General features: G+C 42.1%; 1 protein-coding gene across 8 annotated transcripts in view; it reads left to right on the top strand.

Annotated features, from left to right (window-relative positions):
• The first annotated feature begins 2,565 nt into the window (after positions 1-2,565).
• The window catches only part of bmal2 (basic helix-loop-helix ARNT like 2), a 37,303-nt gene continuing 13,085 nt past the window's right edge, over positions 2,566-26,783 (top strand). Inside the window, exons 1-5 of one of the 8 annotated variants that reach the window (XM_045688294.1) lie at positions 2,566-3,281; positions 21,748-21,874; positions 22,325-22,378; positions 22,491-22,532; positions 25,809-25,966. In XM_045688294.1, the coding sequence (XP_045544250.1) occupies positions 3,224-3,281; positions 21,748-21,874; positions 22,325-22,378; positions 22,491-22,532; positions 25,809-25,966 (439 nt within the window). In that variant the 5' untranslated portion in view covers positions 2,566-3,223. Of the gene's footprint in view, positions 3,282-21,747; positions 21,875-22,324; positions 22,379-22,472; positions 22,582-24,394; positions 24,541-25,808; positions 25,967-26,783 lie in introns of those variants that run through there. The other 7 variants (XM_014125375.2, XM_014125378.2, XM_014125376.2 and 4 more) reach the window with 7 other exon arrangements.

Here is a 26,783-nt window from a genome sequence, read left to right on the forward strand (position 1 = left end):
TTATGTTGACAGCAGCCACTCAATGTAATTGATGGCTGTTTAACAGTCTGATGGCCTTGAGATAGAAGCTGTTTTTCAGTCTCTCGGTCCCAGCTTTGATGCACCTGTACTGACCTCGCCTTTTGGATGATAGCAGGGTGAACAGGCAGTGGCTCGGGTGGTTGTTTTCCTTGATGATCTTTTTGGCCTTCCTGTGACATCGGGTGGTATAAGTGTCCTGGAGAGCAGGTAGTTTGCCCCCGGTGATGCGTTGTGCAGACCTCACTACCCTCTGGAGAGCCTTACGGTTATGGGCGGAGCAGTTGCCGTACCAGGTGGTGATACAGCCCGACAGGATGCTCTCGATTGTGCATCTGTAAAAGTTTGTGAGTTTTTTTGGTGATAAGCTGAATTTCTTCAGCCTCCTGAGGTTGGGAGGTCGTCAGAGAACTGGCAGTGTGGTGCCAGGACAACAACCTCTCCCTCAATGTGAGCAAGACAAAGGAGCTGATCATGGACTACAGGAAAAGGCGGGCTGAACAGTCCCCCATTAACATCGACAGGGCTGTAGTGGAGCAGGTCGAGAATTTCAAGTTCCTTGGTGTCCACATCACCAACGAACTATCATGGTCCAAACATACCAAGACAGTCGTGAAGAGGGCACGACAAAATCTTTTCCCCCTCAGGAGACTGAAATGATTTGGCATGGGCTCCCAGATCCTCAAAAAGGTTCTACAGCTGCACCATCGAGAGCATCCTGACCGGTTGCATCACCGCCTGGTATGGCAACTGCTCGGCATCTGACCGTAAGGCGCTACAGAGGGTAGGGCGAACGGCCCAGTACATCACTGGGGCCAAGCTTCCTGCCATCCAGGACCTATATAATAGGCAGTGTCAGATGAAAGCCCATAAAATTGTCAGAGACTCCAGACTATTTTCTCTGCTACCTCACAGCAAGCGGTACCAGAGCGCCAAGTCTAGGACCAAAAGGCTCCTCAACAGCTTCTACCCCAAAGCCATTAGACTGCTGAACAATTCATAAAAATCGGCACCGGACCCCCCGCCCCCCGCAGTTTGTTTGTTACCTATGGATAGTCACTTCGCCTCCACCTACATGTACAGATTACCTCAACTAGCTCGTACCCCTGCACACAGACTCGGTACCGGTGGCCCCTGTATATAGCCTCGTTATTCTTATTGTGTTACTTTTTATTTTAGCCTACTTGGTAAATATTTTCTTCTTCTTGAACTGCACTGTTGGTTAAGGGCTTGTAAGTAAGCATTTCATGGTAAAGTCTACACTTGTTGTATTTGGCGCATGTGGCAAACAAAAGTTTATTTGATAAACCAAGATTGAACTCTTTGGCCTGAATGCCAAACGTCACATCTGGAGGAAACATGGCACCATCCCTATGTTGGTGGCAGCATCATGCTGTGGGGATGTTTTTCAGCAGCAGGTACTGGGAGACTAGTCAGGATCGAGGGAAAGATGAACGGAGCAAAGTACAGAGAGATCCTTGATGAACACCTGCTCCAGAGCGCTCAGGACCCCAGACTGGGGCAAATATTCACATTCTAACACGACAACAACCCTAAGCACACAGCCAAGACAACGCAGGAGTGGCTTCTGGACAAGTCTCTGAATGTCCTTGAATGGCTCAGCCAGAGCCCGGACTTGAACCTGATCGAACATCTCTGGAGAGACCTGAAAATAGCTATGTAGTGACGCTCCCCATCCAACCTGACAGAGCTTGAGAGGATCTGCAAAGAAGAATGGGAGAAACTCCCCAAATACAGATGTGCAAGCTTGTAGCATCATACCCCAGAAGACTCAAGGCTGTAATCACTGCCAAAGGTGATTCAATAAAGTACTGAGTAAAGGGTCAGAATACCTTTGTGATATGTCCGTTTTTTATTTTTAGATATTTGCAAAACATTCTAAAAACCAGTTTTTGCTTTGTCATTATGGGGAATTGTGTGTAGATTGATGAGAAAAACAATTTAATCAGTTTTAGAATAAGGCTGTAATGTAACAAAATTTGGAAAAATTCAAGGGGTCTGAACACTTTCCGAATGCACTGTATATAGAACTAACAGTACAGTAGCAAATAGCTGTAGAGTGATATACCTTCTTTAGTTTAAATGGTACAGAAGCAAACATGTGTAGACTAATCAATCAATCACATTTATTTTATAAAGCTCTTTACAGTGCTTTATAGATACTCGGCCAAAAAAACTAAAGAGCAAGCAATGCATATGCAGAAGCACAGTGCCTAAGAAAAGCTCCTCAGAAGGCAGGAACCTATGAAGGGCAATCTTTGTTTATTTATTTCAATAATATGTCATTTTTTCCCCTTCAATAAATGTATACTTAAGTCACTTTAAACTATGATTAAACTATGATTTTGTTATTTTAAATCAGAAACATTTCCTGTAAGTTAAGTAAAAAAAAATATGGGAAACTTTTATTTAGAAATTTAGCTCATGATCACGTGACCTTAATTTCGTAATATTCACAATAGAGCTCGCCTATGGTTCGTTCAGCCATCCCTTTGAAAAAATGAATGCGGAAAGAATAGGGTTTGGAATAAACGCCGAAAATAAGGTCTGAGGTTAACACAGGTTTAGGATAGTATAGACGTTTTGTTATATGACATTTTACCGTCAGTTAACATTACCTTTATGTGATTTGTGTTTTGTATTATTACATACATTCTTCTAATTTCACAAAAAGCGACATTAGCTCATAAAGATTGTCAAAGAACAAAATGTATCGCCTAAGCCTGTGTTTACCACAATCATTAGTTTCGGTGATTATTCCCCAAAAAACTACAACGCCATTAATTTGCCTCATAGGCTTTGTCCAACGAACCATGGCAGAGTTATCGCCTATAAAAAGGCGCCATTACTATTTCTCTCTATGCCCTCTCTCACCCCGGTTTAGCAAGAAAATCCGTGAAGAGCCGTGCTTTTTTAATGGGTGATTTGAGTGCAGTGATGCCTACCATACTAAACCATCTTTGGCCAGACAGTGGATGGACGCTGTGTCTCCACTTCCGCATGTTCACGGATTTGTAGGTTACGTTGTGTCCCGATTACACCGTGTACTTTCCTTTCACGTTTTTGTGTCCCCGATCGCTCCACCCTTGGAAGAATAAATCAGTCAATTATACAACACACTCTGCCCCCCTCCTCCTTATCCACATGCATTGGAGTCTTGGGCCCCGGCGTACCGGCTCCAGCCATGTCGGCAAGGAATGCAGCGGCTGGCGGCGGTGACAGAGCGACAGGGGAACAGACAGGTAAATTACATTACACCCACTATATCTGGTAGCTTCTACTGGTGTTATTTTTTTCGGCCTGTGTCGACTCGCAAGTGATTGCCCGTTCTAAAGTGGCCGCAGAGGGGTATGGGGAACTATGCAAACGTCTCAATGATTGGCCAAAGCTCCTCTGCGCCCTATCCAAAACTAGGTCAGTAGATCAGTCGAGCAATCTTACACCACGGTATTCCTGTTGACAATGTAGCCAAATTAGGTAGCTAGGTAGCTACTATGTATCGCCGTCGAGGTTTATGAATACTGTCGGCAACTGTAGCAAGAACACACGTCTAATAATACATGTTTCCTTGAATAGCTTAGCATAGTGCGCTATAGCCTACCGTGGGTCGGGCTATGTTATTCCATAGTAGCCTATAGGCCTCTATTGTCAACGTTAGATCCGAAATCTGCTACAATTCAGACTAAGCGATAAAAAATGATGTAGGCTTATGATTTGGTTATTTTTTTTCTAAAGATACGCTGCAGCAATTAGGAAGATATGCATGTGGTTGATAAGCTAAAAGTTATAATTTTCATTTGATGGGCCTACATATAGGCCTATGTTATTAATCTTTGCAACGAAAGGCTATAGCAAAAACAATAGCCTGATATTTAGGCCATGGCCGTCGCCTAAATGGTATGGATACTTTTTGTCTTTGGTTGCTACAAATGTAGAAAATACAACCGTTTTTGGTTGCATTTTGTGTTTGTTACTTGCACTACATTGTGTGATTATCACTGCCATTATTGAAGTGTTAATTGAAGATGGCCTACTTCGTTTCAGTTACCGTTAACAAACAGTCCAAAAACGAGCGTAACATTTATATTGCAGAAAAACAACTTTTTCAATCGTTATTGTATGCCTGATGACTGGTAAAGAGAGCCTAGTGGTTGTGCAACCATAGTGCACTAGTGGCCTACATTGCCTTATACTATAGGCTATTTGTTGATAATACTTTTTTAAAACATGTATTTAGCTAAATATATTATTATATTAGGCCTAAACATAAATATGAGGCAAAGTTTTCCACATGTTTAAGCCCCTAATAGCTATGAATATACACACACAGACTGAAAAACAGCTTCTATCTCAAGGCCATCGGACTGTTAAATAGCCATCACTAACACAGAGACGCTGCTACATACAGACTCGAAACCATTGGCCACTTTAATAAATGGAACACTAGTCACTTTTAATAATGCCACTTTAGTAATGTTTACATATCTTGCATTACTCATCTCATATGTATATACTGTATTCTATCCTATTCTACTGTATCTTAGTCTATGTCGCTCTGACATTGCTCGGCCATATTTATATATTCTTAATTCCATTCCTTGACTTAGATTTGTGTGTATTAGGTATTTGTTGTGAAATTGTTAGGTATTACTTGTTAGATATTGCTGCACTGTCGGAACTATAAGGACAAGCATTTCGCTACACCCGCAATAACATCTGCTAAACACGTGTATGTGACAATACGATTTGATTTGAAATCACCAAAACAAAATACAGTTTAAGGACTAGAGAAAATAATAATAGCGTGGCCTGTATTTGAATTGTATTGACACTGTATGGTTTTTCGTCATCTGTATATTAGAAAAAATTCACTGTGTTCGATCATTTCATAAAGATGTTCCTTGTCTGTGTGTTATGGGCAGGCTGAGTGCTGAGGTGTGACAGTTATACAATAGGCCTATCTAGGTCAAACAGCAACTCTTCTAGGCCTGACTATGTTGTGCTCTTTCTCCCCTCAAGCTTGTCTCAGTAAGTCTCGTGCACTTATTTACAGAACTAAAACATTGTTTAGGCTACAAATTTCAACATTCATATGCTCTTAAACTGTAGTTTTGTTGACAAAGTTGTGTGGTGAATATGTTAGACGAAGAGAAATCTGCCGCCTTGCGTGTCAGAGTAGCCTACATATCAAGTCACATGGCGCCATTTTGCCTCCATACAATGGCTCAGAACCATAATGGATGCTTGCACACACTGCATATGCTTTATCAAACAGCTATACAACACACACACACACACACACACACACACACACACACACACACACACACACACTCACAGTCCTTGAGACATAGGGCAAGTGTCAAGCGCAAGTTAGTTTGAAATGTTGTCATCAAAACTGTCACTCTGGCTTTTTCCAGCCCAAATCCCAGGTTTGCCAATTTACCTATCTAACATCAGCTCACTTCCGCTGAGGTGGGAGGGGTGACAATATTTGAGGTGTGTTCTTAAAAACAAGGGCAAAAGTGACAATTTCATGCCGATCTAATGTGGAGTTATATAAAAAGGTCTCAACGGTAATGCAGTTGATAATGGCATGGATTTTGAGAGCAGAAGCACACAATAGTAGGGGCCGCAATGCAGGTGATTCCTATGGGTACAGGGGGAGAGAGTAATGCAGTACCCTGGAGGAGTGAAGAGAAGCAGTGAAGAGTAGGAACAGTGCTTTCAGAATGTTGAAAAGGTCCCATAATTACCAGCACCTGATTCAGAATAAACAAGCACAAGCAGTAGTAAGGGGATCGTTAGGACAGCTAAGAGGGCCTATTGGCGCCGGTTCTGTGGAAACATAGGCAGGACCACTCCTGTGGGAGAGGTATAGGGGATGATTAAGAGGATGAGTGGAATCAGAAGATATTGGGATCTCCCTGTGCTGAAAAGTGAGGAGTTTGTTGCAGTGAGAGATATGGGGAAGTCAGATGTTAGCCCAGGCATTTGTGAACGTGCACAGCTCAAATAATATGACAAAAGAGGGGCAGCGTGGGAGAGAGGGTAAGAGGAGAACATCCAGGGGTCCTGGATCAGAGCGAGATGGTGGGGGTACAATGAATGGCCCTTTTACGTTGGCTGAGACGAAGAGAGCATTAGCTAAAGTTGGGGTAACATCTCCTGGGAAGGATGATATGTGTTACATCATGATGGCTTATCTCAGTGACAAAACAATGGGGAAAGTATTGGGCCTTTACAATAAGGTGGGGCAGGAAGGGAAGCTGCCTGGAAGTTGGAAGCAGGTGGTAGTGGAAGCAGGTGGTAGTGGTGCCAATACTGAAACCTGGGAAAGACCCTACTACTCTTTCAAGCAAGCCATAGGCTGATAGTGTTGACATTTCACATATGTAAAGTTATGATAACGGAAAGGCTGACTTCCTTTCTGTAGAGTAGAGGACTAATGTCACCAGATCAAAGTGGGTTCAGGAAAGGCAGGGGAACGATGGATCCTGTACTGTGCCTTGAGTCAGTCATACGGAAGACACAGGAAAATAAGGAGGTGGTGGTAGCCGTTTTCTTTGATGTAGAGAAGGCTTATGATGTGGAAGGAAGGCCTACTTATCAAGCTTGATAACATGAGGGTTGGAGGAAGGGTTTTTAACTGGATAAAGGATTTTCTTTTCAGGCAATCAATACAAGTGAGGGTGGGGAGCTTTATGTCTGAAAGCTATGAGGTGGATAATGGTACCCCCCAGGAAAGTGTCATTAGTCCTTTGTTGTTCTCCCTTTATAATTGACAATAGATTCTCTCAGGTGAGACCTGATATGGTTTACTGATGATGGAGCACTGTGGAAGAGAGGGAGAAATATTACCCATACAGCCAGATGAGTTCAAGAAGCAATTAGGGAAGTTGAGCAGTGGTCCCTCAGGTGGGGCTTCAAGTTTTCAGTTTTTTTCTAGAAGGAAGGTTGTGGAGGAAATCTACTTGAAGTTCTATGGAAGGAATCTGGAGAGGGTGGGAGGGTTTAGGTTACTGGGGGTCTGGTTTGACGCTCAAATGATATGGGCAGAGTATATTAACAGAGTAGTTGTCAAAGGAAATAAAATATTGAATGTGATGCGTTGCTTGTCCGGAATGGAGTGGGGGGCAGATTGAATGTCATTGAAAATTATATATAGCGCTGTTAAGGTCATCCATGGATTATGGAAGTATAGCATATGGATCAGCCGCTCAGACATCTTTAAAAAAGCTAGATGTTATCCAGGCCCAAGCCATAAGAATATGTTGTGGAGCACTCAGGACCTCCCCGGTGGCAGCGATGCAGGTGGAGTTGGGAGAGATTAAAGTTAAGAAGACAACAGCTAGCCATGACATATTGGCAAATCTACAAGGACGTAAGGTCAAACAGGGTAACGTTAGTCATCTTCCCTGACTCCTGTGCAGCACTGATGAGCTTAAATTCATGTGTCTCAGAGCAGACAGGATGTATTGTATGAGGTTTTGCAGTGTTTGTATATGGTGAACAGATGGGGGTATTTGTGATGTTCCTCTGGGTACCAGCTCACGTGGGAGTAGAGGGGAATGAGGAAGTGGATATTATTGCCAAGCAGGCTCTTAAACATCCTAATGTTGCGATGGAATTGTCAATCAGTAAAGCAGAAGCCACGGGATTAATAAGAACAGTGGTTAAAATAGTACATTGAAAGTGGTGGGGAAACATCAGACTGGGAGGTGTGATTGTCAGGAGGAGATGGAGACAGTGGAACATGTTCTATTTCAGTGCCAGAAATATGTTTGAGAAAGGGATTGATTGTTATTAGATTTGGGGAGTATGGTGTTGAAGAGCCAAGCGTAAGTGAACTGCTGGGGAATTCTTCAGGGGATGTAGTATTTAATTATGTATTTCGTTTCCTTAGGGAGATGAGAATATTGGGTAGGATTTAGACATTCACTGTCTCTGGTCCACACTCCAGTCCAGTTGGTGGCGGTAATGCACCTTAAAGTTGGTTGCTAACCAGCAAATAAAATCCACAGAAGAAGAAGAAGAAGAAGAAGAAGAAGAAGAGCGGAAGCACAGCCTATCCAGCAATAACTCGCAGTGCCCATGGAAGGAGAGATGTGCCTTCTGTGCCGGTGAATGTCCTATTTATAAACATTTAAAAAATGACTGGTTTCTCCCCCATTTAGTTTAATTTGATTAAAAACCAAGCATAGCCTACTCTCCCCTTAATCAAGGTTAGTTAGGAGCATTGCATAGTTGTCTTTTTATCCTGGCCATTTATAGGCAAGTAGTCTATGAATAAAAGGGTTTTAAATGGTCTGAGTGCTTTGAAATACACTGCTCAAAAAAATAAAGGGAACACTTAAACAACACAATGTAACTCCAAGTCAATCACACTTCTGTGAAATCAAACTGTCCACTTAGGAAGCAACACTGATTGACAATAAATTTCACATGCTGTTGTGCAAATGGAATAGACAACAGGTGGAAATTATAGGCAATTAGCAAGACACCCCCAATAAAGGAGTGGTTCTGCAGGTGGGGACCACAGACCACTTCTCAGTTCCTATGCTTCCTGGCTGATGTTTTGGTCACTTTTGAATGCTGGCGGTGCTTTCACTCTAGTGGTAGCATGAGACGGAGTCTACAACCCACACAAGTGGCTCAGGTAGTGCAGCTCATCCAGGATGGCACATCAATGCGAGCTGTGGCAAGAAGGTTTGCTGTGTCTGTCAGCGTAGTGTCCAGAGCATGGAGGCGCTACCAGGACACAGGGCAGTACATCAGGAGACGTGGAGGAGGCCGTAGGAGGGCAACAACCCAGCAGCAGGACCGCTACCTCCGCCTTTGTGCTAGGAGGAGCAGGAGAAGCACTGCCAGAGCTCTGCAAAATGACCTCCAGCAGGCCACAAATGTGCATGTGTCTGCTCAAACAGTCAGAAACAGACTCCATGAGGATGGTATGAGGGCCCGACGTCCACAGGTGGGGGTTGTGCTTACAGCCCAACACCGTGCAGGACGTTTGGCATTTGCCAGAGAACACCAAGATTGGCAAATTCGCCACTGGCGCCCTGTGCTCTTCACAGATGAAAGCAGGTTCACACTGAGCACGTGACAGAGTCTGGAGACGCCGTGGAGAACGTTCTGCTGCCTGCAACATCCTCCAGCATGACCGGTTTGGCGGTGGGTCAGTCATGGTGTGGCGTGGCATTTCTTTGGGGGGCCGCACAGCCCTCCATGTGCTCGCCAGAGGTAGCCTGACTGCCATTAGGTACCGAGATGAGATCCTCAGACCCCTTGTGAGACCATATGCTTGTGCGGTTGGCCCTGGGTTCCTCCTAATGCAAGACAATGCTAGACCTCATGTGGCTGGAGTGTGTCAGCAGTTCCTGCAGGAGGAAGGCATTGATGCTATGGACTGGCCCGTCCCTGTTCCCCAGACCTGAATCCAATTGAGCACATCTGGGACATCATGTCTCGCTCCATCCACCAACGCCACGTTGCACCACTGACTGTCCAGGAGTTGGCGGATGCTTTAGTCCAGGTCTGGGAGGAGATCCCTCAGGAGACCATCCACAACCTCATCAGGAGCATGCCCAGGCGTTGTAGGGAGGTCATACAGGCACGTGGAGGCCACACACACTACTGAGCCTCATTTTGACTTGTTTTAAGGACATTACATCAAAGTTGGATCAGCCTGTAGTGTGGTTTTCCACTTTAATTTTGAGTGTGACTCCAAATCCAGACCTCCATGGGTTGATAAATTGGATTTCCATTGATTATTTTTGTGTGATTTTTGTTGTCAGTACATTCAACTATGTAAAGAAAAAAGTATTTAATAAGATTATTTATTTCATTCAGATCTAGGATGTGTTTTTTAAGTGTTCCCTTTATTTTTTTGAGCAGTATTCTTTTGGTCATGTAGTGTATGTGGACATCTGCTCGTCGAACATCTCATTCCAAAATCATGGGCATTAATATGGAGTTGATCCCCCTTTGCTGCTATAACAGCCTCCACTCTTCTGGGGAGGCTTTCCACTAGATGTTGGAACATTGCTGCAGGGACTTGCTTCCATTCAGCTACGAGCATTAGTGAGGTCAGGCACTGATGTTGGGCGATTAGGCCTCGCTCGCAGTTGCCATTCCAATTCATCCCAAAGGTGTTCGATGGGGTTGAGGTCAGGGCTCTGTGCAGGCCAGTCAAGTTCTTCCACACCAATCGCGACAAACCATTTCTGTATGGACCTCGCTTTGTGCACGGGGGCATTGTCATGCTGAAACAGGAAAGGGACTTTACCAAACTGTTGCAACAAAGTTGGAAGCACAGAATCGGTTAGAATGTCATTGTATGCTGTAGCGTTAAGATTAACCTTCAATGGAAGTAAGGGGCCTAAACCATTAAAAACAGCCCCAGACCATTATTCCTCCTCTAGCTAACTTTACAGTTGGCACTATACATTTGGGCAGGTAGCGTTCTCCTGGCGTCCGCCAAACCCAGATTCGTCCGTCGGACTGCCAGATGGTGAAGCATAATTCATCACTCCAGAGAACACATTTCCACTACTCCAGAGTCCACTGGTGGTTAGCTTTACACCTCTCCAGCTGACACTTTGCATTGCGTATGGGGATCTTTGGCTTATGTCAGGCTGCTCGGAAATGGAAACCCACTTCGTGAAGCTCTCGATGAACAGTTATGTTGCTGAGGTTACTTCCAGAGGCAGTTTGAAACTCTGTAGTGAGTATTGCAACAGAAGACAGACGATTTTTATGCGCTGTAGCACTCGGCTGTCCTGTTTTTGCTCCTAAATTTTTCCACTTCACAATAACAGCACTTAAAGTTGATCGGGGATACTCTAGCAATGATGTGTTGGAAAGGTAGCATCCTATGATGGTGCCACGTTGAAAGTCACTGAGCTCTTCAGTAAGGCCATTCTACTGCCAATGTTTGTCTATGGAGATTGCATGGCTGTGTGCTCAACTTTATCTACCTGTCAGCAACAGGTGTGGCAGAAATAGACATCAACTAATTTGAAGAGGTGTCAACATACTTTTATATGTGTGAGATAGAGAGATATATATATTTGAGTTTGTGCTCTCATGCTTTATGCACAATTCACGTACCTGCATACTTAATTTTGCTTGTTTAAGTAGGCTATCATCCCCATTTTCAAAGAGAGCCGCTTGTCTGATTTACAAATAGAATGCCATATCAACTGCCGATTTGTATTTTTTTTAAATTTTTATTGAGAATCTGCCTCACACATTGGCAACAATTGACAGGAGCCTAGTATTTTGTATAAAATATGTTAATTCGTCAGTGCCTTGAATTGAAAATATATTTAAATCTATAACATATACACCTATGCCTACCTCCATACTTAATTTAGCTCGTTCATGTGTCCATCTCCAAAGAGTGCCTCTCATCCAGTTACCAAAGATGCACTCTTCCAAATGTATTGATTTTAGAAGTGCGTTGAGACGAAGGACAGGCTAGGCTCGTTGAAGCCTATTACAACATTGATTGCCAACACTCCAAACATTGGCTATTGCGCAAACTGGAATGTTTTTTTCTCTGCTGTTACTTGTTACTGTAGCCTATGTTATTTAATAAACTGTAGTATCAATCCACAATGGACCAGGAGGAGAATATTCTGTGCCCCCAGCCGAATTGGTTGACGACAATGCAAAGACTGTCAATAACCGAGAGAACTTGAGACATACGCATGCATTGTTAAGCCATGGGACAAGTTGATTGATCAGTGAGTGGCCAAGCCCTCATCACATCTACAACTTGTTTAGTAATCAAAACCCATCCCTTTCCCCCCACCGCCAGCTATTTCCCTTATAATACTGGCTGTGAAAATAGCAATAATATTTCTGACAGCCCCGCACCTAGAGCGCCAGTGCTTAGATTTACCATTGTTAGGTTTGTTAAAATAGACCCTGTAATCTTTAGACAAAGTTAAAACTACCCTCTGTCAATAGCTGGTCAGATGGTAAAGGAAGGTATTGTCTTCATAGCCTTACAAAGGCATAATGACAAGGAATACAACTGTGGGTATAAACACAGACTATCTAAGACCTTGGTCGTGTGAATAACTGTGGCTAAAAAAAGCTTTTGGTTACGTGACGATTAACCTTTTAATAAAAGTAAGTCAAGGGAATTGGGGTGTTTTGCAATTCTTTGTCTCTGGCTATCCATGAAAGCTATGGTATCGTTTTTATACACTCTTGCCCCATAGATGGAAACAGAGGGCGGTCAGGGTCAAAAAGTGCATGTTCTAACTTGGCGAGTCTGATATGTTTCTCCTGCCAAGTCTAACGACAGTGGCTTCAGGAAGGCTATATAAAGAGATCAGAATGGTGATCCCTAATGAACACCCCCAGCGTGCCTCCGACTGACCTCAGCCAATGACGTCGTCATATAAAAATCTAATATTATTACTCATTTGTTTAAGGCACATTCTAGTTTTGATGCTTCTAAACTCGTCGTATTGATTAGTGATCCCCATGATCTATAGCCATGTTTATCAAGACCCAGGTCAAGACACTGTATTCAGGTTTTCATGTGTGTCACACCTTGATTGCTCCTGAAGCATATAGCGAGGACGATTCCCCATGGCAACTGTCTATATTGCAGTGCAAGACTTGTGAGACGAATAGCTAAATAATGATAGACTTGCAATTGATATAAGTCATTGTAAACTGGGTGGTTCGAGCTCTGAATGCTGATTGGCTGACAGCCGTGCTATATTAGACTATAGAACCACATTTATTTTTACTGCTCTAATTATGTTGATAACCAGTTTATAATAGCAATAAGGCACCTTGGGTTTGTGATATATGGCAAATATACATTGCGTCGTGCTAATGAACAGCCCTGAGCCCTTATATTGGCCATATACCACACCTCCTCAAGCCTTATTGCTTAATTAGACCACCCTTGTAGGCCTACACTGTTTTCACATTAACACATTTTACCTGCATGTAGATGGTTACTACACCTAATCTATTTGGGCACTGTTTTTGACCCCCATTTAGTGGATATACTTGTTTTTGCTGCTTAGGAACCTGGCTAATAATTAAATACAGAAAAGCAGTGGAAAGGTTCAAAGTTCTGTAACGTGGGAGTAATGCTATTTCCCCTGGAAAGAACCTTGGCCTTGCATTAAACTTCACACTCGGGACACACTCGCCAACAGCCAGTGAAATAGCAGGGCTCCAAATTCAAAACAACAAAAATCTCAATTAAAATTTCTCAAACATAAAACTATTATATCCCATTTTAAAGATGCACTTCTCGTTAATCCAACCACAGTGTCCGATTTCAAAAAGGCTTCACCGCAAAAGCATAACATTAGATTATGTTAGGACAGTGCTAGACAAGAAAAACCACAGCCATTTTCCAAGCAAGGAGAGGTGTCACAAAAACCAGAAATACAGCTAAAATTAATCACTAACCTTTGATGATCTTCATCAAATGGCACTCATAGGACTTCATGTTACACAATACATGTCTGTTTTGCTCGATAGAGTTCATATTTATATCCAAAACCCCCATTTTACATTGGCATGTAATGTTCAGAAATGTTTTGCCTCCCAAAACTTCCGGCGAATGAGCACATCAATTTACAGAAATACTCATCATAAACGTTGATAAAATATCCAACTGTTATTCAAAGAATTATAGATGCACTTCTCCTTAATGCAACCACTGTCAGATTTCAAAAAAGTTTTCCTGCGAAAGCACACTTTGCAATAATCTGAGCACAGCGCTCAGACATCAAAACAAGCCACACAGATACCCGCCATTTTGTAGTCAACAGAAGTCACAAATAACATTATAAATATTCACTTACCTTTGATCTTAATCGGAATGCACTCCCAGGTATCCCAGTTCCACAATAAATGTTTGTTTTGTTTCAATAAAGTCCATATTTGTCAAAATACCTCCTTTTTGTTTGCGCGTTCAGTCCAGCATTCCAAATGCACTGTGCTCGTGCAGTAAGTTCAGACGATAAGTCAAAAAAGTTATTACAGTTCGTAGAAACATGTTGAACGATGTATAGCATCAATCTTTAGGATGTTTTTATCATAAATCTTCAATAATGGAATTGTTGGAATATTGTCTCCAGAAATGAAAGGGAACACACCTAACTCTCATGGGTGTGTGCCTGTCTGAGCTCATGTCATTTTTCTAAGTCATCTGATTCCAATGGCTCTTATTCTCTCCCCAATCACAGTAGAAGCATGAAACAACGTTCTGAAGACTGTTGACATCTAGTGGAAGCCTTAGGAAGTGCAAAATGTCCCCACAGACACTGTATACTGGATAGGCAATCACTTGAAAAACTACAAACCTCAGATTTCCCACTTCCTGGTTGGATTTCTTCTCAGGTTTTTGCCTGCCATCTGAGTTCTGTTATACTCACAGACATCATTGAAACAGTTTTAGAAACTATCCTACCTTCTGGGCCTGAGTAGCAGGCAGTTTACTACGGGCACACTTTTCATCCGGACGTCAAAATACTGCCCCCTACCCCGATGAAGTTAAGTCCCAGTGAGGTCAAATTGATTATCCTGTTTTACAGTACCAGTCGAAAGATTGGGCACATCTACTCATTCAAGGCTTTTTCTTTATTTGTACTATTTTCTACTTTGTAGAATAATAGTGAAGACATCACAACTATGAAATAATATGTGGAATCATATAGTAACCAAAAAAGTTTTAAACAAATCAAAATATATTTGAGATTATTCAAAGTAGCCACCCTCTGCCTTGGCACACTCTTGGCATTCTCTCAACCAGCTTCATACGGAATGCTTTTCCAACAGTCTTGAAGGAGTTATGCTGAACACTTGTTGGCTGCTTTTCCTTCGGTCCAACTCATCCCAAACCATCTCAATTGGGTTGAGGTCGGTTGATTGTGGAGGCCAGATCATCTGATGCAGCGCTCCATCACTCTCCTTCTTGGTCAAATAGCCCTTACGCAGCCAGGAGGTGTGTTTTGGGTCATTGTTCTGTTGAAAAACAAATGATAGTCCCACTAAGCGCAAACCACATGGGTTGGCGTATCGCTGCAGAATGCTGTGAAAGCCATGCTGGTTAAGCACCCCCAGATCATCACACCTCCTCCATGCTTCACGGTGGGAACCACACATGCGGAGATCATCCGTTCACCTACTCTGCATCTCACAAAGACACTCGGTTGGAACAAAAAATCTCAAATTTGGACTCATCGGACCAAAGGACAGATTTCCACCGGTCTAATGTCCATTGCTCGTGTTTCTTGGCTGAAGCAAGTCTCTTTTTCTTATTGATGTCCTTTTAGTAGTGGTTTCTTTGCAGCAATTCGACCATGAAGGCCTGATTCGCGCAGTCTCCTCTGAACAGTTGATGTTGAGATGTGTCTTTCACTTGAACTCTGTGAAGCATTTATTTGGGCTGCAGTCTGAGGTGCAGATAACTCTAATGAACTTATCCTTTGCAGCAGAGAACTCTGGATCCTCATGAGACAGTGTCATCATAGCGCTCGGTGGTTTTTGCGACTGCACTTGAAGAAACTATCAAAGATCTTGACATTTTCCGCATTGACTGACCTTCATGTCTTAAAGTAATGATGGACTGTTTCTCTTTGCTTATTTGAGCTGTTCTTGCCATTAAGCCATAAAATGGACTTGGTCTTTTACCAAAATATACCACCCCACCTTGTCACAACACAAATGATTGGTTCAAACGCATTAAGATGGGGAAAACATCCACAAATGAACTTTTATCAAGCCACACCTGTTAATTGAAATGCATTCCAGGTGACTACCTCGTGATGCTGGTTGAGAGAATGCCAATAGTGTGCAAAGCTGTCATCAAGGCTACTTTGAAGATTCTCAAATATATATTTTGATTTGTTTAACACTATTTTTGGTTACTTCCTGATTCCATATGCGTTATTTCATAGTTTTGATGTCTTCACTATTATTCTACAATGTAGAAAGTAGTAAAAAATAAAGAAAAACCCTTGAATGAGTAGGTGTGTCTGAACTTTTGACTGGTAGTGTGTGTGTTTATTTCGGCCTCGTGTTATCAGAGTGCGCAGAGACGTCATTGAGTGTTTCCAGCATAGTGCTCAGCTGTGCGCTCTGGTTTGTTATTTTTGATTAAAACAACCAATCTTCGTTAAATATAAATACCAAAATGTTTTTTTGCATGGATTCCGCGACACGGGTAACTTTTAACAGCTAAGACCGCCATTTCTTGTCCTGGAGTCCCGCTTAACTGATAGGTTGATGTCTGCTTGACAGAGCCGCTAAGCTGCTAGCTATCAAGCTAACAAAGTTAGTCCAAGATGAGTTTTACAATGTAGCCCTCTTTGTCTGGATAAGTTAATGAACGGTTCCAGGGTTGCAGAAGCTGTATTTACTATACTATTTTTTGGCGACAAAATGGATCACTCAGTTCCAATGCGGCAATTCTTTGCATGCCAAGGATTAAAGGCTTGTGGTGTCTTCCTTGATCACGAAGGTCGCCAGCCTACGTAAAGACATTCAACAAGCACAGCACTTACACAAATGACTGATTGGATGAGAGAAAATTATAATAAAAAGATTAGGGGGGCTGTTTTGTTAGACTATAGTGCGGCTTTTTACATTAACGAGCATAGTCGAATGCTGGAAAAACGTGTTATGGCTTCATCCCCTGCTTTATTGTGGATAAAGAGTTACCTGTCTAACAGAACACAGTGTGTTCTTTAATGGAAGGCACTCCAACATAATCCAGGTAGAATCAGGAATTCCCCAGGGCAGCTGTCTAGGCCCCTTTTTTTCAATCTTTACTAACCACATGCCACTGGCCTTGAGTAAAGCCAGTATGGCTATGTATGCGGATGACTCAACACTATACGTCAGCTGCTACAGCGACTGAAATGACTGCAACACTTAACAAGGATTTGCAGTTCATTTTAGAATGGGTGGCAAGGAGTAATTTGTCCTAAGTATTTCTAAAATGAAAAGCATTGTATTTGGGACAAACCCTTCACTAAGCCCTAAACCTCAACTAAATCTTGTAAAAAAAATGTTTTTAAAAATGGAAATTGAGCAAATTAAAGTGACTATACTGCTTGGAGTAACCCTGGATTGTAAACTGTAATGGTCAAAACATATTGATACAACAGTAGCTAAAATTGGGAGAAGTCTGTCCATAATAAATGACTAGCACATAGCTCAGACACCCATGCATACCCCACAAGACATGCCACCAGAGGTCTCTTCACACTCCCCAAGTGCGGAACAAACTATGGAAGGCGCACTGTACTACATAGAGCCATGACTACATGGAACTCTATTCCCCATTAGGTGACTGATGCAAGCAGTAGAATCAGATTGTAAAAATCTGTTAAAAATGCACCTTATTGAACAGCAGGGACTGAAGCAACAAACATGCATACACACACGTGATAACATACACACTATACACACACACATGGATTTTGTGTTGTAGATATGTGGTTGTGGAGTAAGGGCCTGAGAGGACACACTTAGTGTGTTGTGAAATCTGTTATGAGATGTAATGTTTTTCATTTTGCCAGACCCCAGGAAGAGTAGCTGCTGCCTTATTTGGAAGAGTAGCTTTCAGACGGTTTTGGTGGTAAGGCATTTTGGCCTGTCTGGTGACATCACTAGGTGTTAAATTACCTTTTTTACATTTTAGTAATTTAGCAGATGCTCTTATCCAGAGTGACTTACAGGAGCTATTAGGGTTAAGTGTTGTTCTCAAGGGCACATCGACAGATTTTTCACCTAGTCTGCTAATGGATTTGAACCAGCGACCTTTCGGTTACTGGCCCAAAATCCGGAAACTTCCAAGTGATTCCATACATTGAAACTAGTTCAGTGGAGTTTGCTCACTCCCCCTTGTTCTCTCCATGTAGTGCTGTACTGAAAAGACAGCAAAAATGAGTCACGTGACGTTGCTGGATGCAGGCCTCACTCTACTCTCTTGCCAGTAAATTCGTGATTCAGGAATCTGCAAAGTGTGGAAAAATTTCTGCTCCGAACTTCAGCTTGCCTCCAGAAATAAATGTGTGCCCGAACAACCCAAAAAACCTCAACCAAGTCCAAAAGCCGAAAATCCGTCGCCCTCAAAGACATCACAAAATGTTGTCATAATATATGCATATACTGGGAAGCATGCAGATGCCTTTAAGGTCAATGGCATCATGAACTTTACCAAGTACCAGGACATTTTAGCCCAAAACCTGGTTGCTTCTGCTAGGAAGCTAAAACTGGGCCGCAATTGAATCTTCCAGCAAGACAAGAACCCCAAGCACACATCAAAATCCACAAAAATGGTTAATTGACCACAAAATCTCAGTCTCCGGACCTGAACCCCATTGAAAACCTGTGGTTTGAGTAGAAGAGGGCAGTCCATAAGCGCAGGAAGGATATCAAGGATCTGGAAAGATTCCGTATAGAGGAATGTTCTAAGATCCCTCCCAATGTGTTCTCCAATCTTATAAAACATTTTAGATAATGTCATTATCCTTGCAAGGGGAAGGTGCTGGAGTATTGAAAACAGGGTATCCAATCATTCCAATCATTTTTATTACTTGTTAAACAATATCTTTCTCTGAGCAATTGTATTAGTATAAAATATACCTTTTTGCGCATACAATACAGCTCAGTATTAGTATTTTTTTGTTGAGGTAACAGCACCTTGGTATTCCCATCCCAACCTGGTCTCGGAGCATTTCGTCCTATTCTGTATATAAATCTAAGATTAACCATTTAGAATAAAATGTTATGAGTTACAATTAGTATTAAATGTTACGTATTTGAAAAACGTACAATATGTCATGAAATTTACAAATGTACTATATGTTACGAATTCCAGATAGGTGGCTAGCATTAGCTAGCTGGATAAAGTTAGCTAGGCTAGGAGTTAAAGTCAAGGTTAGTGGAAGGGTTAGCTAACATGCTATGTACATTAGTTGCAAAATATCTAAAAATAAGTAAGTAGTTGAAAAGCTGCTAATTAGCATAAATACTAAAGTTGTCCGTGACGATATTTGAAATCGCAACCATTCGGTTGCTAGACGTTGGTGTTATACACCCACCCCGACCAACCACCTTACTTTCATTTTTGCCTTAACCATTTGTTGTTGTAACTTGATGGGGGTGTAGAGTGCCAGTCTAGTGGTATTTCAAGCCCTTTAGTTCCCACCTCTTCATAGGAAATGTTCATATGGTATGTGTAACATTTAAAAAAATAAAATAAAGTAGTTCTGTCTGCTTCTGTAGTTGAATTATGCATTGTACTATGTACCTGTTTGCATGTATAGATTTGCTCACTTGATCTTTTGACATATGCAATTAAAAAGAAGCCTGGTGTGTGTGCGCGTGCGCTCACCATTCACACGGGTGGTGGCTTGATTACCGAAACGTTTGTGTTTTGCTTTCTCACCTTTCTATTCATGCATTTTTCTGTGCAATTTTTTATTTATTTATTTATTTAACCTTTATTTAACCAGGTAGGCAAGTTCTCATTTACAATTGCGACCTGGCCAAGATAAAGCAAAGAAGTTCGACACATACAACAACACAGAGTTACACATGGAGTAAAACAAACATGCAGTCAATAATACAGTAGAAAAATAAGTCTATATGCAATGTGAGCAAATGAGGTGAGATAAGGGAGGTAAAGGCAAAAAAGGCCATGGTGGCAGAGTAAATACAATATAGCAAGTAAAACACTGGAATGGTAGATTTGTAGTGGAAGAAAGTGCAAAGGAGCTAAATAAATAAATACAGTAGGGGAAGAGGTAGTTGTATGGGCTAAATTATAGATGGGCTATGTACAGGTGCAGTGATCTGTGAGCTGCTCTGACAGCTGGTGCTTAAAGCTAGTGAGGGCGATAAGTGTTTCCAGTTTGAGATTTTTGTAGTTCGTTCCAGTCATTGGCAGCAGAGAACTGGAAGGAGAGGCGGCCAAAGGAGGAATTGGCTTTGGGGGTGACCAGAGAGAGATACCTGCTGGAGCGTGTGCTACAGGTGGGTGCTGCTATGGTGACCAGTGAGCTGAGATAAGGGGGGCTTTACCTAGCAGGGTCTTGTAGATGACCTGGAGCCAGTGGGTTTGGCGACGAGTATGAAGCGAGGGCCAGCCAACGAGAGCGTACAGGTCGCAGTGGTGAGTAGTGTATATGGGGCTTTGGTGACAAAATGGATGGCACTGTGATAGATTGCATCCAGTTTATTGAGTAGGGTATTGGAGGCTATTTTGTAAATGACATCGCCGAAGTTGAGGATTGGTAGGATGGTCAGTTTTACGAGGGTATGTTTGGCAGCATGAGTGAAGGATGCTTTGTTGCGAAATAGGAAGCCAATTCTTGATTTAACTTTGGATTGGAGATGTTTGATGTGAGTCTGGAAGGAGAGCTTACAGTCAAACCAGACACCCTAGGTATTTGTAGTTGTCCACATATTCTAAGTCAGAACCGGCGGGCAGGTGAAGGCAGCGATCGGTTGAAGAGCATGCATTTAGTTTAATTAATTTTTGGTAATTAACTTTTGGCCATTATGTTGTCCAAATTAACATCTATTTTTTGCATTCAAGCTTCTGTTTTGGATTTATTCCTATTTTTTTCACCGTGTACGTGTCACCTCTTCCAGTATTCCAAATGTCATACCTACGCACCTGGAACAGATACTGTTTTGTATAAGCTTAAACATACCTTCAAATATAAGCATTTCATTATAATGTCAAATAACTGCAAAGTGACTATTACAAAAGAGGGTTTTAGATTCATAAGGCATCAATTAATCTCTCACCCTGCTACAACTGAATGTCCTTCTTCCTGTGTGACATCAACCTAGTTCTCATGTGAGTGAGCCCTGGACAGTAGGTTATGTGAGTGCAGGAAACTGATTCGGAACGAGCGTGAGTTAGTGAATGAATGAGATGGAGGGGTGCGTGTGGCCTGAACATCGTCCCCTATCCAAAGCCCGGCAATCCCTCTACAGATCTTCAGTGGCAAGAGCAGGATTAAACATCAGATTTGGTAATGGGGTTATTTGGGTCTGTGGAACAGGCACTGTGTAATAAATAGGGGACAGGGACAGGAGCTACGCTTGGCCTATCCTGTGTTATTGTCCCCTGGCCTGGACCTATCATGAGTCATGACCAGACACACGTGCACACTCATGCACAGTGCCCAGTGAGCAGGTTAGGCTCCGGTCTTTTACATTTGTCATTTTGCAAGACTCTTATCTAGAGCAACATGGAGTTAGTGCATTTATCTTAAGGGAGCTAGGTGTGCCAACCACATATCACAGTTATAGTAAGTAAAACCGTTCCTCAATAAAACAACTGTCAGCAAAGTCGGTGCTAGTGAGGAAAGACAGATGGGAGTGTTAGCGCACGAAAGGCACAGCTGTTTTTTTTCCCCCACGTCGGAGTGTCTTAAAGAGCCCTTTGCCAAACATCCTCTTAAATAGGCTACAACAAGCCTAAATAAAATGAAAATATACTACTAGTACTGAGATATAGCTTACATCTGTTGGTAAATTCACGTTTTTTTTTGGTTCGTTTTGAACGAAAATGTAGGACTGTCCATTTCCAGCCTGGATGACCAACACAGTTGTTCACCTACTGCTCTTAGGATTGTTTACTCAGATCTTTAATCCATTGTTAATGGATACTGTGTAAATGTGTGTTGATTGTAGGGGATGTGTTGGTGGAGGAAAACCAAAGCCATTCTGTCTCTCTGCCCAGCTTGATGACCCCCACCTCAGCCGCTGGCATGACCTCAGGAATGGAACTGCCCCGGAAACGCAAGGGAAGCATGGACATGTAAGTGTGTGTGATTTAAAAAATATATATATCTCTGCCATTATCACATCCATCTCTTACAAGATTATTGGACACCATTTTCATTTAGTAAATAAAATTACAGTACAAAATTTTACAAATTGGTTAGTGTGTGGTGTTTGCGCTTTATGTGCCTGCTTGCGTCTTTTTTTTTTTCTTCCCCTGGAGGGTTGATACCTCTCACTGTTTGGATTTACTGTGCATGTGGGTGTTTGAGTGAGAGACATGAGAAAAAAACAGTAAAAGCACAGCACCCTTAATTATCGATGCATCGTGCAAACAACATCTTAACAGCATCTCCAGAGTCCAGACTGAAGTCGGGAGGACTTATGTTCGGTATCAGCCAGGCTAACTAGGCAGTGCAATTGACTTTTTAAAACGGAAGATGTAATTGGTTTTGAGTTTAAATAGAAGCATGCACTTTGTTCCCAGGGAAATCAAATCGGCCTCCAGTCTGGTTGCAGATATGAAAGATGAAGAAGACCGGTACCGTTCAACGACTCTCAGGGCTCTGAGCGCTCTATTCAACACACACTATTAATCCACTAGACTGTAGATGTGATTTGATTTGAATCTACTCTCTGTATCTCTCTTATAGGTCTGAAGGGGAGGACTCTCAGGCTAAAATCAAATGCTTCAGGTATCTGGGTTATTCATTGACCACAAACTGGCAACTTTGTTGGTGTTATGTGAGTTTAAATAAGATAGTATATTCACCTTATACATATAACCTCCAAGTAATTATCATGTAATAGGCTAGTAAATACATGCAGTTATGGATGGAAAATACAATATGGCTATGTGGGTGAAATACAGTATATCTAAAAACTTGGTGAATGAACTACAACCAAGGTTTACAGTGCCTTCAGAAATGATTCTCTCCCCTTGACTTTTCCACGTTTTCTTGTTACAGCCTGAATTTAAAATGGATTAAATTGAGATTTGTTGTCACTGGCGTACACACAGTACCCTATAATGACAAATTGGAACTATGTTAAAAAAATTACAAAATAAAAATTATTAAACATTTCAAAATGAAATGTCTTGAGTCAGTGAGCATTCAACCCCTTTGCTTAAAGCTGAGTCAGTAAATATTCAACCCCTTTGCTTAAAGCTGCAGTATGTAACTTTTTGGGCGACGTGACCAAATTCAATTAGAAATGTGAGTTATAGATCTTACATTCTCATTGAAAGAAAGTCTAAGAAGCGGCATATTTGTTCTATGTCCGCTATTTCTATTCTTCCCATTCTTGAGTTTCGTTTTGGTTCTTTTACTTTCGGTTTTGTACACCAGCTTCCTAACAGCTGAAAATACAATATTTGTGGTTATGGAAAATATTGTACAATGACTCTACATTATACTTGCTTCTTTTGTCTCAAACTCAAATTAGCCGAACTATTTGAATTTTAGCAACCCGGAAATGGCGGAGCGATTTCTGCATAGTGCACCTTTTGAATAAGTCACATAATAAGTTGCATGGATACCTGTGTGCAATACCTGTGTGCAATAATAGAGTTAAACATGATTTTTGAATGACTATCTGTAAGGTCCCTTGGTCAAGCAGTGAATTTCAAACACATATTCAACCACAAAGTCCAGGGAGGTTTTCCAATGCCTTGCAGAGAAGGGTACCTATTGGTACATTTAAAAAAATTACACTTTGGATGGTGTATCAATACACCCAGTCACTACAAAGATACAGGCTTCCTTCCTAAGTCAGTTATCTGAGAGGAAGGACACCGTTAAGGGATTTCACCATGAGGCCAATAGTGACTTTAAGACAGTTTGAGTTTAATGGCTGTGATGGGAGAGAACTGAGGACGGATCAACATTCAAATCAAACTTTATTTGTCACATGCGCCGAATACAAGTGTAGACCTTACCGTGAAATGTTTACTTACAAGCCCTTAACCAACAGTGCAGCTCAAGAAAGAGTTAAGAAAATATTTACCAAATAAACTAAAGTAAAAAGTAACTACAGCCCCGTCGTTAATGGGGGCATGTTCGGCTCACCCTTTCCTCTAGTCTACGATCAGCTCCTTTGTCTTGCTCACATTGAGGGAGAGGTTGTTGTCCTGGCACCACACTGCCAGGTCTCTGACCTCCTCCCTATAGGCGGTCTCATCGTTGTCTCTGATCAGCCCTACCACTGTTGTGTCATCAGCAAACTTAATGATGGTGTTGGAGTCGTGCTTGGCCACGCAGTCGTGGTTGAACTGGGAGTACAGGAGGGGACTAAGTACACACCCCTGAGGAGCCCCAGTATTGAGGATCAGCGTGGCAGACATGTTGTAGACTACCCTTACCACCTTGGGGTGGCCCGTCAGGATGTCCAGGATCCAGTTGCAGAGGGAGGTGTTTAGTCCCAGGATCCTGAGTTTATGATGAGCTTTGTGGGCACTATGGTGTTGAACGCTGAGCTGTAGTCAATGAACAGCATTCTCACATATGTGTTCCTTTTGTCCAGGTGGGAAAAGGCAGTGTGGAGTGCAGTAGAGATTGCTTCATCTGTGGATCTGTTGGGACGGTATGCGAATTGGAGTGGGTCTAGGGTATCTGGGAGCATGCTGTTGATGTGAGCCATGACCAGCCTTTCAAAGCACTTCATGGTTACTGACGTGAGGGCCACGGGGCACTAATCATTTAGGTAGGTTATGTTCGATTCCTTGGGCACAGGGACTATGGTGGTCTGCTTGGAACATGTAGGTATTACAGACTCGGTCAGAGAGAGGTTGAAAATGTTAGTGAAGACACTTGCCGGTTGTTCCTTGCATGCATTGAGTACACGTCCTGGTAATCAGTCTGGCCCCGCGGCTTTGTGAATGTTGACCTGTTTAAATGTCTTGCTCACATCGGCTGCCAAGAGCGTTATCGCACAGTCGTCCAGAACAGCTGGTGCTCCCATGCATGCTTCATTGTTGCTTGCCTCGAAGCGAGCCTACAAGGCATTTTTGCTCATCTGGTAGGCTCGCGTCACTGGGCGTTTGGGTTTCCCATTGTAGTTACTCCAAAATATGAACTTAATTGACAGAGTGAAAAGAAGGAAGCCTGTACAGAATAAATATATTTCAAAACATGAATCCTGTTTGCAACAAGGCACTAAAGTAATACTGCAAAAAATGAGGCAAAGCAATTAACTTTTTGTCCTGAATAGAAAGCGTTATGTTTGAGGCAAATACAACACATTACTGAGTACCACACTCCACATTTTCAAGCATAGTGGTGGCTGCATCATGTTATGGGTATGCTTGTAATCGTAAAGGACTGGGGGGTTTTTCACGATAAAAAACAAACAGAATGGCACCTAAACACAGTCAAGCCTAGAGGAAAACCTGCTTCAGTCTGCTTTCCATCAGACACTGGGAGATTAATTCAACTTTCAGCAGGACAATAACTTAAGTTGCTTACTAGGAAGATGGTGAATGTTCCTGAGTGGCCGAGTTACAGTTTTGTCTTAAATCTATGGCAAAACCTGAAAATGGTTGTCTAGCAATGATCAACAACCAATTTGACAGAACTTGAAGAATTTTGGAAAGAATAATTGGAGAATGTTGTAGGTGTGGATAGATCTTAGACTTACCCAGAAAGACTCGCAGCTGTAATCGCTGCCAAAGGTGCTTCTACAAAATATTGACTCGGGTGTGAATACTTATGTAAAATCTGATATTTCTGCATTTCATTTTCAATACATTTGCAAAAATGTCTGAACATGTTTTCACTTTGTCGTTATGGGGTATTGTGTGTAGATGTAACAAAACATGGAATAAGTCAAGGGGTATGAATAATGTAAGTGGATAATGTTAGGTTGAATTTTGAGAACACAATCCCATAAAGCCAGACCAAGAAGTGTGGAGGTGTCATGAGAGAAAATGGGTTCACCACATCTGGTGTCATTGAGTGTCCATCTCTCTCCAGGGAACCTCACAGCCAGATCGAGAAGCGGCGGCGGGACAAGATGAACAACCTGATCGACGAGCTGTCAGCCATGATTCCCACCTGTAACCCCATGTCCCGCAAGCTGGACAAACTCACCGTGCTCAGGATGGCTGTACAGCACCTCAAATCCCTCAAAGGTAGCCTACTGTACAGTTGGTTGGCCTGCTCACCCACTTAACTTCCCTGGGCTAGGTCCCACCCTAGTCAACAGCCAGTGGAATCGCATGGCGCGAAATACAAATGCCTCAAAAATGCTATAACTTCAATTTCTCAAACATATGACTATTTTACAACATTTTAAAGACAAGACTCTCGTTAATCTAACCACATTGTCGGATTTCAAAAAGGCTTTACAGCGAAAGCAAAACATTAGGTTATGTCAGGAGAGTACCCTGCCAAAAATAATCACACAGCCATTTTCAAAGCAAGCATATATGTCACAAAAACCAAAACCACAGCTAAATGCAGCACTAACCTTTGATCTTCATCAGATGACACTCCTAGGACATTATGTTATACAATACATGCATGTTTTGTTCAATCAAGTTCATATTTATATCAAAAAACTGCTTTTTACATTGGCATGTGATGTTCAGAACTAGCATACCCACCGAAAACTTCCTGTAAATTTACAAAATTACTCACGATAAACGTTCACAAAATACATAACAATTATTTTAAGAATTATAGATACAGAACTCCTTTATGCAATCGCGGTGTCAGATTTTAAAATAGCTTTTCGGCGAAAGCACATTTTGCAATATTCTGAGTACATGGCCCGGCCATCACGGCTAGCTATTTTGACACCCACCAAGTTTGGGGCTCACCAAACTCAGAATTACTATTAGAAAAATTGGATTACCTTTGCTGTTCTTCGTCAGAATGCACTCCCAGGACTTCTACTTCAACAACAAATGTTGTTTTGGTTCCAAATAATCCATAGTTATATTCAAA

The sequence above is a fragment of the Salmo salar genome, chromosome ssa10 (genome assembly GCF_905237065.1).
Source record: "Salmo salar chromosome ssa10, Ssal_v3.1, whole genome shotgun sequence".
NCBI classification, from domain to species: domain Eukaryota; kingdom Metazoa; phylum Chordata; class Actinopteri; order Salmoniformes; family Salmonidae; genus Salmo; species Salmo salar.